This window comes from Lolium perenne, chromosome 7 (assembly GCF_019359855.2).
Source record: "Lolium perenne isolate Kyuss_39 chromosome 7, Kyuss_2.0, whole genome shotgun sequence".
NCBI classification, from domain to species: domain Eukaryota; kingdom Viridiplantae; phylum Streptophyta; class Magnoliopsida; order Poales; family Poaceae; genus Lolium; species Lolium perenne.
In genome coordinates this window covers 258,535,918-258,549,951 of record NC_067250.2, presented here as the reverse complement: position 1 = coordinate 258,549,951, position 14,034 = coordinate 258,535,918, and the positions used below count along the sequence as shown (strand labels likewise).

General features: G+C 41.4%; 1 protein-coding gene across 2 annotated transcripts; it reads right to left on the bottom strand.

Annotated features, from left to right (window-relative positions):
- Positions 1-2,129: 2,129 nt before the first annotated feature.
- On the bottom strand, positions 2,130-8,169 carry LOC127313549 (calcium-dependent mitochondrial ATP-magnesium/phosphate carrier protein 2). Of its 2 annotated transcripts, none has more exons than XM_051344032.2 (4): positions 7,557-8,169; positions 2,872-3,657; positions 2,692-2,782; positions 2,130-2,610 (listed from the first exon to the last, which is right to left on the bottom strand). In XM_051344032.2, exons 1-4 carry the CDS (start codon positions 8,038-8,040, stop codon positions 2,418-2,420), a joined length of 1,554 nt encoding a protein of 517 aa, XP_051199992.1. In that variant the 5' UTR covers positions 8,041-8,169; the 3' UTR covers positions 2,130-2,417. The 2 variants fall into 2 exon arrangements, with proteins under 2 accessions (XP_051199992.1, XP_051199993.1); XM_051344033.1 differs by having other exon boundaries at positions 2,872-3,671; positions 7,557-7,600.
- Between the last annotated feature and the right edge of the window lie 5,865 nt (positions 8,170-14,034).

Below are 14,034 nucleotides of genomic sequence, written 5' to 3'. Positions count from 1 at the left end.
CAAGCCTCACAGGTGATTTATGTTGATGATGCATATGTATGCAATAGGGGAACCATAAGGAAACTGAATAAGAAGTGCAGGCAGAATAGTACATACACTAAGCATCAACATTTCGCTAGCCGAGGAAAATAGAAACATGTTAAACCAGTAGCCCCTTTTACAGGGTAATTTTGCAGTCAGTGAAGGCCAAACCTTCATGAATTCGCAATTAACAGCTAACTCGGTGCCAATGGTGCCATTTGACTGAAAATGAAATGTGAAGCTGATGAATCATTAAGCTCAAGTGATGAAAATAGTTTATCAGCAGATGAGTTGCAAGTTCAATTAACTGAAAACTCATCCAGTTTGGCAGCATATTAAAGTGACATGATAAGTTTGTCCAGCTCAAAGGGATCAAAGCAATTACAAAATAATTCATTCATTTGGATAGTGGCATGACAACAGCTTCAAATGTCAACAGAAATAAAGAACAAGAGGATAAGTTTACTATTGTAGAGAAGTGAAAATGAATCATGAATCAGTGAAGAAAAAATAGCACTGACAAATACAGTACAAAGATTTATGAGAATGACCATATTTCCTACAGGTGAGGAAAAAGTGTTTGGTGCTGTTGAACACTTGACTACTGCCAAGGAGCTGTTTAGGAGGCAAGAATGAACTGTGCTACAGGGAAAAAAAAAGGATGGGAGTACAAAACCAGTGCACCAGAATGTCAACATGGCTCAAGATGTCTGCTCCTAACTGCAGCTCATCCTAGTCGAGATAAGGGGAGAATATTTTGCAATACCATTGATAACCCTCCTTTTGTAACATTCAAAAAAATCTTCCTTTTGTGTGTGGGGAAGACATCCAGATCAATTTTAGGATGCAAAATTATATAGGACACTGAGTTGGTAAGTGAGACTCGGTGAACTCTAAACAGATTTCGTACTGGAGTAGCGGGCATGTCTTGAATATAAAAATCTATAGTGGTAGGGCATCTATAAAACCACTTCCACATTCTTCCTCTTCCATGATAAGACACCATAATATATGCAATAAAAATATTGTAACCATAAACCTTTGAAGGACACAGTAAACCTCAGGGGAACACAGTTGGACTGCAGTAGTCTACTTTCACTTAGCTAATGTCTTCAGACCAATAATGTTACTTCAGTCTAATTACTTCATTTCATCAATTTACAGAGGCAGTGCATTTCCAATCCCACAGCATATTCAATTTTGAACATAATGTTGATGCCAATTTGATCTGATTTTGGTCATTAGTATCAACACAATTCATCGCAAAGATTTTTTCTGGTTCAGTAACCAACTCGCTCTCCATGGGAGAAGGTGCTTTTGCTCTTTAAGTAACTATCTTATGCAGGTACCATGTTTCTTCATATTGCTATCTTACACCTTATCTAATTGATAAATTTCCATAAAATCTAGCAAGTAATCCCAGGTTTTTCTTATAACACCATGTTCTTGGTCTTGAGACATAAAGTTTCACAAAAAATACCAAAGCCTACCGTATGCTGACAATGAGATGAAGGTCACTAGGTGGGGTAATCAACGATGAGGAGCTCTATGGCAGATCCACAAGCCAGAGAATTATCGAATGCGGTGCAGATGGCTCAAGGAAAGGACACATTTTGTGAAACCTTTAAACTACAAAACCTACAGCATTTTTAAAACAAAGAGTTCTTTAACTGTTGAGTAATTGTCGTAGTCTATTCACAGAACATGGATGTATTCTGTGGTACATGAAATAATGTATCATGCATGCCAAAGTTGTCATTTAACAGTCCATGCCAGTTCTAAAAGTATCATGTCACATTTCTATTTATATTAGAATTATCATAATGTGCACAGTAGTATCATTTAACTGCTAACAATATTCCCTAGTATAGTCTACATGACAAAAGTATACACAGATAATCAAAGTACCAAGATGAAAGTGATCATCATTACACCTTTCTCTTTTCTTATTATCAGATGAAAATTAATCCTAAGAAACAGTCACCAGCAGTAGTTGCCAAGAAATGAGATGCGGATTAGAACACAACCTAAGTTACTTCAGTACTGTTCCTATTTGCCAAACATGTGCAGCGGTAGGTAGTTATGTATGTACAAATAAGAGCTCCATAAGAAGATAAAAAGGGGGCGATGGAGTATAACTTATTGTTGTAAGCCTGTAATCTTGACAAGGAGGAATAGTTACCACTATGCAAGTGTGGCAGCCTCGATGATATCATGATAATCTCTTCGTTTTCATTAACAAGTAGGATAGCAATAGCTTTCAGTTCTATCCTGAAGGCACACCATCTTTCGCGTCAAAAAAAGGAGCTCTTTAACCAGTAAATTCATGTGTCGTCATTATCTCTACAGTCAGCCATGCCAATAATAATGGCCGGTTTGCAAAACAATTCCCGAATTTAATCAAGAGACAGATTTTTTTTCATCGCCTCATAAACCATATAGGTAATACTTGCAGCAGGCACCACCTTAAGGAGGTTTGGTAGGATTCCTTTGTAGAACCCAGAAACACCTTCATGCTTTAGGGTTCTCCAGAATACATCCGACATTCCTTTATATGCTGCCTCTGAATTCCCTTGTTGAGCTTGCAGTCTACAATTATTTCGGAAAAAAAAAGTTGAGATAGAGATTTTTTATGTATGTGTATGCAATTACACATTTCTGATTTCTTACCTTGTTCTGATGACCTGTAAAGGGTAAACACATGTGGCTCCCAGTGCTCCAGAGACAGTGCCACAGCCCAGTTGTACTAGAGGACCAGGTTCTACATTATCATAATAACTGATAATCAAGTAATAGATTAAAGCAAAGAAAAAGGTACGAAATGCCAGCAAATCCTGAGCGAGAGCTTACCACTGTCCTTTATGATATATGTCCTGGACGCATCTTTCAAAGTCTCGTATACAGCAAGATCAATTCCAGCATAAGGGACAATACCAAGCAAAGATGGAACAAGACCTCTATAGAACGCTCGAGGACCTTCGTGCTTCCATATATCCCTTGATAAGGCACCAAGACTAGGAACTTTACCACTCTCGCAAGAAAAGGTTTGTAGCCGTGTCTTTACTAAATCTATGGGGTAAATTGCTGTTTGCGCTACTGCACCAGCCAAACCACCAGCAACAAGGCGTTCAGAAGCGCCAACTGCACTCTTATTTTCTCCTTTGCTCTTCATAATATATTCTTTCAGTGTTTCATAGGCATAAAACCTTATTGCACTCTCTGGAGCAACTTTTACAACATTCAAACCATTCCCTCTAAAAAATCCCCTTAGGCCACCTCGGATAAATATATCCTTAACTGCATGTGCGACCGTCGTGCGCGTTGTCTGTACTTGCATGATCACTTTAAGGCGATCAAGCGGTGCAGTTGCAGTACGAGATGCTGCACCCGCAATGCCCCCTGCGATCAGATATTTGCTTGCGCTGACATGCTTACTTAATCCTTCTGGTATAGCAGCCTGTTCACCTATATCTACAAGGCAAACTCTTTCCCAGTGATGATATATGTTCTCAATTGTTGCTTCATTTGGATAAAGCATAAGAAAATCCCTCCATTCTTCAAAAGTAATAATTCCATTGTTGTCCTTGTCCACATGCTCAACAAACCGTGCAAGCTCCTCATCATCAATCTCTATACCTGCAAACAACAAACTGTCACTGCTTGTAAGTTATATTATGGATATAATAAGACAAAAGCCTAAATAACTAGAGTTCAAGATGATCCAAGACTTCTAGCAAATTATGCGAGGCGGGACACGAAATCTAGACAGGGGCAGAACATATTGTTTTGACAGAAAACGTGGTATACTAGTGAGGTAGGAATGCAGTTCAAGAATAAGATCAATGCATATTTCAGTATTTCCTACAAGCTTGACATTACACTGGAGTATAATTTAACTTCAACTGGGACACTGCATAAGAGACGCTCCATGATCTTAGTTGATGTTGGAGAACCAGAATCTTTGATAGAGAAAAGCAAATGTCCCAGAACTTTTGAGTGAATGAAGAACTAACAAGCAAATAAAAGTTGCCCGGTAACTTGCTGAAAAATAAAACTAGTAACCTAACCTTCAACATACATTTTTTCCAAAGCAAATAACCAAGACCAATTGCAGCCAGGCATTATAACCATTCTAAAGTTTTCTCAGCATGTTGATTAGTATTTTTTTCTGCAAAGTATGCATGCCAAGCTTTCACTCAAGACGGTACAAATGAAATACCTGGCGTTACTGAAACTGTTACCCAAATCAAGCTCATTTGCCAATACAACTCGTAAGTAACAAAAATTACTTATGCCTAAAAGGAAGCAAATTTGGTGCACATGAGCACCAGTGCTCTCAGTTTTAAAATATTTAAAAAACTGAATTTCTGCATTTCAAAAAATCATCACATTTATTCCATGAATACATACACATATTCTGAATATTCATGCAAAGTTTCGGTAGAAATTGCATTGTATTTTGAGCTACAGGAAAAAAACAAATTTGTGGCTACGTATAGAGGTATATATTTGTCAGAAATTTGTCTTTTTTGTATAACTTAAAATATAGCATATTTTTCTTCAAAATTTCTACCGTACCTTCAGAATGTTTATATGTATGTGGGTATTTAATTTCATATTTTTTCAAATCCAAAAAATATGATTTTTAAAAATCAGGAGCACTTGTGCTCATGTGCCAAATACACTTTTCGTGCCTAAAACTGTAATTCTTCATTTGATATCGGTATCATGAGTTGGCCAACTCACAGGTAACTCTACACTGAATTCAAGAACACCAGGATAGAAGTTAGATAAAGAAAAATACGAAGCTTGACCATATTTCTCGGACTAGACAAAGCCCAACAACTGAGCCCACTTCATAGGCTAGACCGCTGGGCACTGCCTCTGTTAGGTGAGCTATAAGTTGCTAGGCATCTAATTTTAGTTACATATGCAATGCAGCGTTTAGTATGGGTTATAGTCAGAGCTGTCTAGCTAATCAGTTGGAGCTGCCGTATGAATTCCACCAACAGACAGAGAGAATTCTTCCCTAAGACAAGGTGAAGATCGAGGCAAATAAACAATATGTTACTGATTATGAACTCTCCAAGCAGTGACGGAACTTTGACATAAAACTCAGAACAGGCCAAGAATATTTTTGGGGGAGAAAACAACAGGGGGCAGTGAGCTTGAACAGAACTAATGGTGTTCTCCACTTCTACTACTTAATAGTCACTAAAGGACGTACCCAGTGCTGAAAGCTCCCACACATTGTGGAGTCTGGGGAAGGGTATTTCTAGGCAGCCTTTCCCTTGCTTTTTATTATGCAAAGAGGCTGATTCGAACCCAGGACCTCCAGGACACAAGTGGAGATACTCTACCACTGCGCCAGGCCAGCCCTTCACTACTGAATATTCACTGATAGAACAAAAATAATTTTGGGCTAGACAGGCCACAGCACATATTTGCTGCAACGTAGCTCCACCGCTATCTCCCAGTTTTTGACATTTGTAACTAATGTCAATCAGAATCAGTATCATTTGGGGCTGCATGTGCGTCTCTGATACCCATGAACTACCACACTAGCTAAAGAATAAAAATTCACAATCAGGATAAACATAAGAAAACAAGCTCCACGTATTGCTGAGAACAATATTATAATAGTTTGTAAATAGTTGAAGCATGAGATGCTGCACTGGATTATGCATACTGAGTATAAGCGATCAAATCATGTTGGATTACACACTTTAATGCATTAGAGTATGCCAGGTGAGTACATCAGGCGTCTGCAGAATCATTTTGTGTGGCAACATGGAACTATTTGACAAGAGAGGATTTAGAGCCACCGAATTTATTAAAAGGATCTAAACTACATAACTTATCAACGCCTAAATCTTCCGGACAAACACCTCCAACATGAATATCATGTGACTGACTGTGTGTGGCAGGAAAAATCCATCGATATTAGTTGTGCCAATTGCCTTCATATGTTCAGTTCTACATGTTTAGAAAGTAGTATGGTATCAAGAAATCAACTTAACTGTAAGAACATACTGCAATTGAAAATGTTGACATAAATTGCACAAGACAGCCAAAAAATGAGAAAAATGATGGCCAGTGACATGGTAGAGTAAGTCATACTCCCTCCCTTACATTTCCAAACGGAGGGAGTATTAGTTAATTAGGAAGCTAACAAGACCTCCAATGTTATACACCACTGCACAACACCATTTTACTGGAAAGCTACGATAGACCATGCAATCCAATCTAAAGAACATGACTAGGTGCTAAAGCAAGGCACAGCAAAACAAAAGTACCTCCATCTGCACAAGGTACACCAAAATGAAAGTACCAAGGTCCAAAGCACACATGTACCATTACAAAACAGTATATAACTGAAAATCGGGAACAAGCAAAATGCCAACTGCTCATGGACCAAACAGTGGCACTATTAAATACTCTAGCAGTATATTGGCTTAAACTCTCAAGATCCTGTCCAGTATTATCATACAGTTGCTAACTTGCTATTGTCACCAAGCAATGGGAACTTTCACAGTGTTCACGCATGGTAAAGAATTAGGCTGCCTTTCAAATGTATTGAATGCGCTACATATGAATACTGGAAATCCTCTATAAGTAGATAGGAGCATGGCTCAAGAAGGCCCTAGGCAAAGTGGAAATAGGCGAGATAGGCGCTAGGCAGAGGCAAAACTAGGATCTAATACCCCAAGTCTGCATAGGCCAGTTCTGTTCAGTAGCTTGATAACCTGAGGTGTCCACAAACAAGGAACACATTAAATTGATAAATATCATTGCCTTCTTCTCTCAGATCTACATGTATGGAAGCTGTGGTACAACTACATGAAGCCCATCCCCAATTGTGCATCCACATGAACGTTTTGTAACACAAAACATGATGTTATTATGGTCTTACTAGTCATTTGTTTAATGGAAATTTTACACATTCTTCATTGTTAGGAGTAAATCATTGGTTAAAAGTGATTTTCCTAATCCAAGAGGTTAAGTTACATTTTCTTGAATAAACAATAATTTTACATGCTAGATAAATTAATATATTATTCGATCATCTCACATGTTGTCAAATATCCTAGAGACCTAGAGCTCAGTGTATCCACTGCTGACAGACACTACAGAGTCCAGTTCTAGCAGTAGAAGCCCCTCAGGGCCTAGACTGCCTCACAATTATGTCAAATCAGATATACACTCACTGGAAGCACGATTAAACATAATTGGTGCCGGTATGTAGCGTATGAAAAAGGACCTTTCTAATCTCCACATATGACAACAAAAGTGATATACATCTGCTCACAGAGCAAACGAAAAAAAGGGCAACACTCCAAACGGGTAGCTACTAATTTTCTGCAAGCATCCAACAACAACCAAGTGTCAATATGCTTTTACCGCAAAGGCATTCTGCACAACGAGGCGGCATTTAAATGACACTCCAACAGGCTGGCTACTATTATATGGCAGTGGTCGGTGGGTAGTGTTGCGCAGACGGTGCAGAGGGGTGTGGGGGCGTGGGTAGAGCATACCAGCCTTGACGAGCGCGTCCCAGAGCTCCTCGGGTAGGATGCATCCGTTGTGCTCGACGTCGATGGCCTGGAAGATGCGGTAGAGCTCGAGCTCCTTGTCGTCCATGTAGCGCCTGAAGTCGTCGTAGCCTACGCGTCCGTCGCGGTCGCGGTCGCAGGCGCGGAGCAGCTCGCGCGCGTACTTGCACTCGGCGGGGACCTGCATCGCGGCGAGGCCGGCCTCGATCTGCGCGTAGTCGAGCTGGCCCCGGCCCGAGGTGTCGAAGAAGCCGAACATGTCCTGGATCCGCGCCTCCCGCTCCGCCTCCGACTCGTGGAGCGCCAGCAGCACGTGCTCCATGGTCACGGGCCCCGCCTTGCGCGGCGGCTCGCAGGGCCCCGCGACCGGCGCCGCCGCGGGGGCTGCCGGCGCGGCGGCGACGGGGGGAGGGGAGGCGGCGGTTGCGGCGCGGGGCTCGACCGCGTGGGCCGCCGCGCCGGTCATGGCGGCGGCGGCGGCGAGGCGGGGCGGAGCGGGAGGCGGAGGGGGCGGCGATGGTGGTGGTGGGTTGCGTTGGTTTGGGGAATTGGAATGGAATCGAAGAGAGGGAAAGGAGGGGAGGAGGGGTACTGTGCAAGGGAAGGCAATGCACGTGTGCGTTTACGGGCACCCGTATGAGCGTTCCGGTTTCCATCGGTATGGGCTTGTGCGCGAGTGCCCGGTATACCCCACGGGCCACGTCCCACAAATTGCAAGAATTTGCTCGAAAATGCAGTGTTAACCACTACTAAGCTGGCAATGGCATATACCAATGGACAGCGCTGAGGATCCTCCGGAGGCACGGATCCACTCAGCCTCCGGATCGGTAACCGTTGGATTAACTCATTCTGATCGTCCGATCTAGAGCTCTCTCTCCCTCTCTCCCGCTTCTGCTTCATTGAACCAAAATAATGTTTCAATGTCATCTTAATTTCTCACATTGTTTCATGAAGAACAAAATATAACATTGTAGTTCCTGCCAATTATCTGATAACTAATTTTTGTTCTATTGTGCTGCCATACACCATAAGTAAACATTGTGCCACCTAACCCATAACTCAAAATGTTTACAGAGGTTTGTTGCTGACAGCATTCTAGGAGGGTTTGATCTCAACCAGCAATATGAAGATAATTGTGATGTTGATGCTACGTGAATGTAAATGCTGAGTTCGTACCTGAACCAGGAAGTTCTTCTTTCGTGTCGGGGCCAGAAAGTGTTGCGTTTGTTCCGGGTACAGAAAGTGTTGCAAGTGGTAATGCTGCTGATGAGATCTCTTCGCAACCTGTTGTTCCTTATGTTGGCATGGAATTCGATGATCTAGAAGAAGCATATAAAGTCTACAATGACTATGCCTACAAAACAGGGTTTGGCATAAGAATAGGAAACACAAAATACAGTACATCACGCAATGTACCAAAGGATACAATATTGAACAGGGTGTTCGAGTGCGTCCATACTGGAAAAACTGCTGCTGCAACTCAAGGGACCAGAAACAGAAAAGATGTTGCTGCAAACATGATGGATAGTACAATTGACATGAGCAGCTTCACCGCGGAGAAACAATCAAAGGATAAAGGGCTGCAAATGGACATGTCTGATACAAGGCAACGAAACAGACTGTTGCGCTACGATTGCAAAGCACATATGCATGTTGGCAAGCAAAACGGTCGTTGGACAGTAACAGTTTTCACAGAGGATCACACACACCCTATGGTGAAGCAACTAGGACGACGCAGATATTACAGCTCACATAGGAAGGTGCCAGAAGGGGACTTTCAATTGCTGCAAACCTTGCATAATCAGAACACTAGTACTGCTCAGATTATGGGGTGCCTAGGAAATGTTCGTGGCGGTGACCTGAGGACATTGGGTTATGTGAAGAGAGATGTTTCGAACATAAGAACAATGCTTCGTAGTGATGTTTCGCTGCGAGAAATGAGTCTGACAATTGAGTACTTTGAAAAGACCAAAGCGGAAAGCCCGAGCTTCTTTTATGCAACACAATTGGATGAGAATAATGCTGTAAGGGCTCTGTTCTAGGTGGACGGGAGAACCAAGTCGTTGTATCCAAAGTACAAGGACCGTGTCTTCTTTGACACTACCTTCTGTACTAATAGGTACAATATGCCTTTTTCACCAATAGTCGGGATAAATAACCACACACACACAATTGTGTTGAGATGTGCTTTGCTACCTGATGAAACATTTGAAACATTCAAGTGGGTGTTTGAAAGGTGGATGATGGCGATGAATCAAGTGGCGCCTGATCATATCATGACAGATCAAGATCACCAAATAGGTAATGCAATATCCAAAGTGTTCCCTAACTCAATACACAGATGTTGCTTCTACCATATGGTGAACTTGGCGAGGAGGAAGCTCGGTCCAAATTTAGTTGATGGGCACCCTTTTGCTGATGCTTTTTATTCATGCATATATGGGACAGATTCACCTGAACAATTTGAATACTGCTGGAAGCACATGCTACAAGTACACTCAATGTCAGAAAACAAACACCTAAAGAACATGTGGGACAGTCGGAAAAAATGGGCACCTGTCTATTTCAAGCACAATTTCTTCCCGCTTACATCTACAACTGGAAGATCTGAAGGGCTGAATTCATATTTCAAGAAGTTAGTTCGACCAAGTGAATCCGTGTGGAATTTTGTGCAGCAATATGAATTGTGCCAAAAATTGATGCTAGATCGTGAAGATAATGCTGGTTTCATAATGGAGACAACAGGGAGACTTCTTTGGGGAAGGTTAGATACATGCAACTTCCTCATGATGCAACTTTCGATATGTTCATATATTCTTGCATCAATGAAATGTACCTACAATAGCTAATAGCTATTTATGTTTGCAACTTTCATTTTATGCAGTTGGAATATTGAAGCACAATCTCAGAAATTCTACACCACAGAAGTGTTTGAAAGGTTCCAGAAAATGATTTCGACATCAACAAGGTTTCATCCAATCCACGTTGAAGCAGAAAAGTTGAGTTTTGATCTTGTTCCAAACATTGGACTAGATATGAAAACATATCGAGTTGAAGTTGTTGCTGCGGAATCATTGTATTGTTGTGGCTGCAACTCATTCGAGATGTGTGGCCTTTTATGCCCACACATTATCAGAGTAATGGTGCACCTAAATGTCCAGGAAATACCAGCAAGGTACTTGCTTCATCGCTGGTCTGCTGCGGCAACAACAACTCCACCAGACCCCGGCGCAAACACAATTAGATTCAGGGTTCGTACCACCAACACACTGAAGTACAATGCACTGTGCAGGAAGATGAACAATCTTGCTTCATATGCTTGATACGCTGAAGATACATATGCAATTGTGTCAAGCATGGTTGATGAAGCAAGTAAAACTGTAAGTAACATGAGGAGAGCTCGAAATGGATTGCAGCAACAGCTAGAAGATATACGGCCAGAACAACATGAAGCAGGACATCGGGATAATGAAGCACAACAAAATGCAGCAGTAGATGAAGCACAAGGAAGTGGAAACCTGCGAAACTCACCCACAAACAAGCCTTAAGGTCGTCCAAAATAAACAGAAAAGCGACATAAACCTTTGGTCGAGCTAAGAGAAGAAGCAAATAAAAAGAGACAGAAAAAGACGAGTGAACCCAAGTCCAAGAAGGAACCTGCTGCAAAATTGAAGAGGAAGGCAAGGGTGAAAAAATGTCCCTATTGCAATGAAGAAGGTCACACGATACAAGAATGCACGTGGATGAAACTTGCAAGACAAGCTGATGAAGTGAGAGCTGCAGGGGTTGAGTTGAGGTTATAGATGCTGCGATAATGTTTAGTACAGAAATGTAGTCAGGCTGATATTATTAGTACACATACTTGAAAAAGTATTGTAAGAAACACATCTATATATTTACACAAAAAGTGCAATGCATATCAGATTTGTTTGTTGTTCAATCATAAAAAGAATATTTGAATCAAGTTGTGGTACTGATGGCGTGTAACTCACACGTTCGTTGGGAACCCCAAGAGGAAGGTATGATGCGCACAGCAGCAAGTTTTTCCTCAGAAAGAAACCAAGGTTTATCGAACCAGGAGGAGCCAAGAAGCACGTTGAAGGTTGATGGCGGCGGGATGTAGTGCGGCGCAACACCAGGGATTCCGGCGCCAACGTGGAACCTGCACAACACAACCAAAGTACTTTGCCCCAACGAAACAGTGAGGTTGTCAATCTCACCGGCTTGTTGTAACAAAGTATTAACCGTATTGTGTAGAAGATGATTGTTTGCATAAAACAGTAGAACAGTATTGCAGTAGATTGTATTTCAGTATAGAGAATTGGACCGGGGTCCACAGTTCACTAGAGGTGTCTCTCCCATAAGATAAACAGCATGTTGGGTGAACAAATTACAGTTGGGCAATTGACAAATAAAGAGGGCATGACCATGCACATACATATTATGATGAGTATAGTGAGATTTAATTGGGCATTACGACAAAGTACATAGACCGCCATCCAGCATGCATCTATGCCTAAAACGTCCACCTTCAGGTTATCATCCGAACCCCCTCCAGTATTAAGTTGCTAACAACAGACAATTGCATTAAGTATTGCGCGTAATGTAACTAGTAACTACATCCTTGAACATAGCACTAATGTTTTATCCCTAGTGGCAACATCACATCCACAACCTTAGAACTTTCTCACATCCTTTGTCCCGTATATCAATGGAGGCATGAACCCACTATCGAGCATAAATACTCCCTCTTGAAGTTACAAGCATCTACTTGGCCAGAGCATCTACTAGTAACGGAGAGCATGCAAGATCATAAACAACACGTAGACATAACTTTGATAATCAACATAACAAGTATTCTCTATTCATCGGATCCCAACAAACGCAACATATAGAATTACAGATAGATAATCTTGATCATGTTAGGCAGCTCACAAGATCCGACAATGAAGCACAATGGGGAGAAGATAACCATCTAGCTACTGCTATGGACCCATAGTCCAGGGGTAGACTACTCACACATCACTCCGGAGGCGACCATGGCGGCGTAGAGTCCTCCGGGAGATGATTCCCCTCTCCGGCAGGGTGCCAGAGGCGATCTCCTGGATCCCCCGAGATGGGATCGGCGGCGGCGGCGTCTCTGGAAGGTTTTCCGTATCGTGGCTCTCGGTACTGGGGGTTTCGCGACGGAGGCTTTAAGTAAGCGGAAGGGCAGGTCGGGAGGCGGCACGAGGGCCCCACACCACAGGGCCGCGCGGCCAAGGGGGGGGCCGCGCCGCCCTAGGGTGTGGCCACCTCGTGGCCCCACTTCGTCTCCTCTTCGGACTTCTGGAAGCTTCGTGGCAAAATAGGACCCTGGGCGTTGATTTCGTCCAATTCCGAGAATATTTCGTTACTAGGATTTCTGAAACCAAAAACAGAAACAAAGAATCGGCACTTCGGCATCTTGTTAATAGGTTAGTTCCAGAAAATACACGAATATGACATAAAGTGTGCATAAAACATGTAGATAACATCAATAATGTGGCATGGAACATAAGAAATTATCGATACGTCGTAGACGTATCAGGTACCATGTAAATCATTCATAAAAATATGCTTTGAAGGAGAAGTGTACCAGACCATTTATTTGGTTGAAGCATTAGGTAAAAGTATTTGAAGCATAAATTCAGGTGGTATGAAGCACATACAAAGTATGTTTGCAGCATGATATTTGCCAAAACAAATGCTGGTTATTTTTGGTAAATGATGTTATGAGCAAAGCAAAAGGGAATAAGTATCATAATTGCATTATTTTGGCACAAATTGGATTTCCCTATTTGAAACAATTTGGTAGCATTTCCTTGAAGAACGAAAAATACGGAGAAGAACTACAAAAATGGTACAAATTTAGTGCTCACATATGCTTTTGAAGCAACAAAATTTGTATTTTGTAGCTTATCAGATATACATTTGAAGCTACAAAATTTGTGATTTATAGCTTATCAGATATGCTTTTGAAGCAACAAAATTTTTCTTGTAGCTTATCAGATATACATTTGAAGCAACAAAATTTCTGAGTTATAGCTTATCAGATATGCTTTTGAAGCAACAAAATTTGTATTTTTTTCTTATCAGATATGTTATTGAAGCAACAGTATATAACTATTGTTCTTTGCTGCATTAAACACAAATGAGTAGCACATGGAACAACATAGATCTTTGCTGCATCACAGCACAAATAAAAAAGGTCATGATATATAAACATCATACTCCAAAAAAGATTGCGAAATATGTATTGTTGTTTCATATTGGAATAACATATGCGTCGAAGAAGGCTTTGTAGCGCACATAGAAAATGGAGAAATCTAAATGAAGCATCCATCCATTTACATAACAAAGATCAAAGTTTACATCCACCCGCAAAAGGACTACAGAAACGACGATCATACTAGTACTATCAAAAACTACAAAAACTCCT

Excerpts from the sequence above, each read along its gene's own strand:
- LOC127313549 (XM_051344032.2), bottom strand. The coding sequence starts at position 8,040 with ATGACCGGCGCGGCGGCCCACGCGGTCGAGCCCCGCGCCGCAACCGCC. Across the intron at positions 2,783-2,871 it reads ATATATCATAAAGGACAGTG|AACCTGGTCCTCTAGTACAA; the intron begins GTAAGCTCTCGC and ends ATGATAATGTAG. Across the intron at positions 2,611-2,691 it reads TTACAGGTCATCAGAACAAG|ACTGCAAGCTCAACAAGGGA; the intron begins GTAAGAAATCAG and ends AAATAATTGTAG.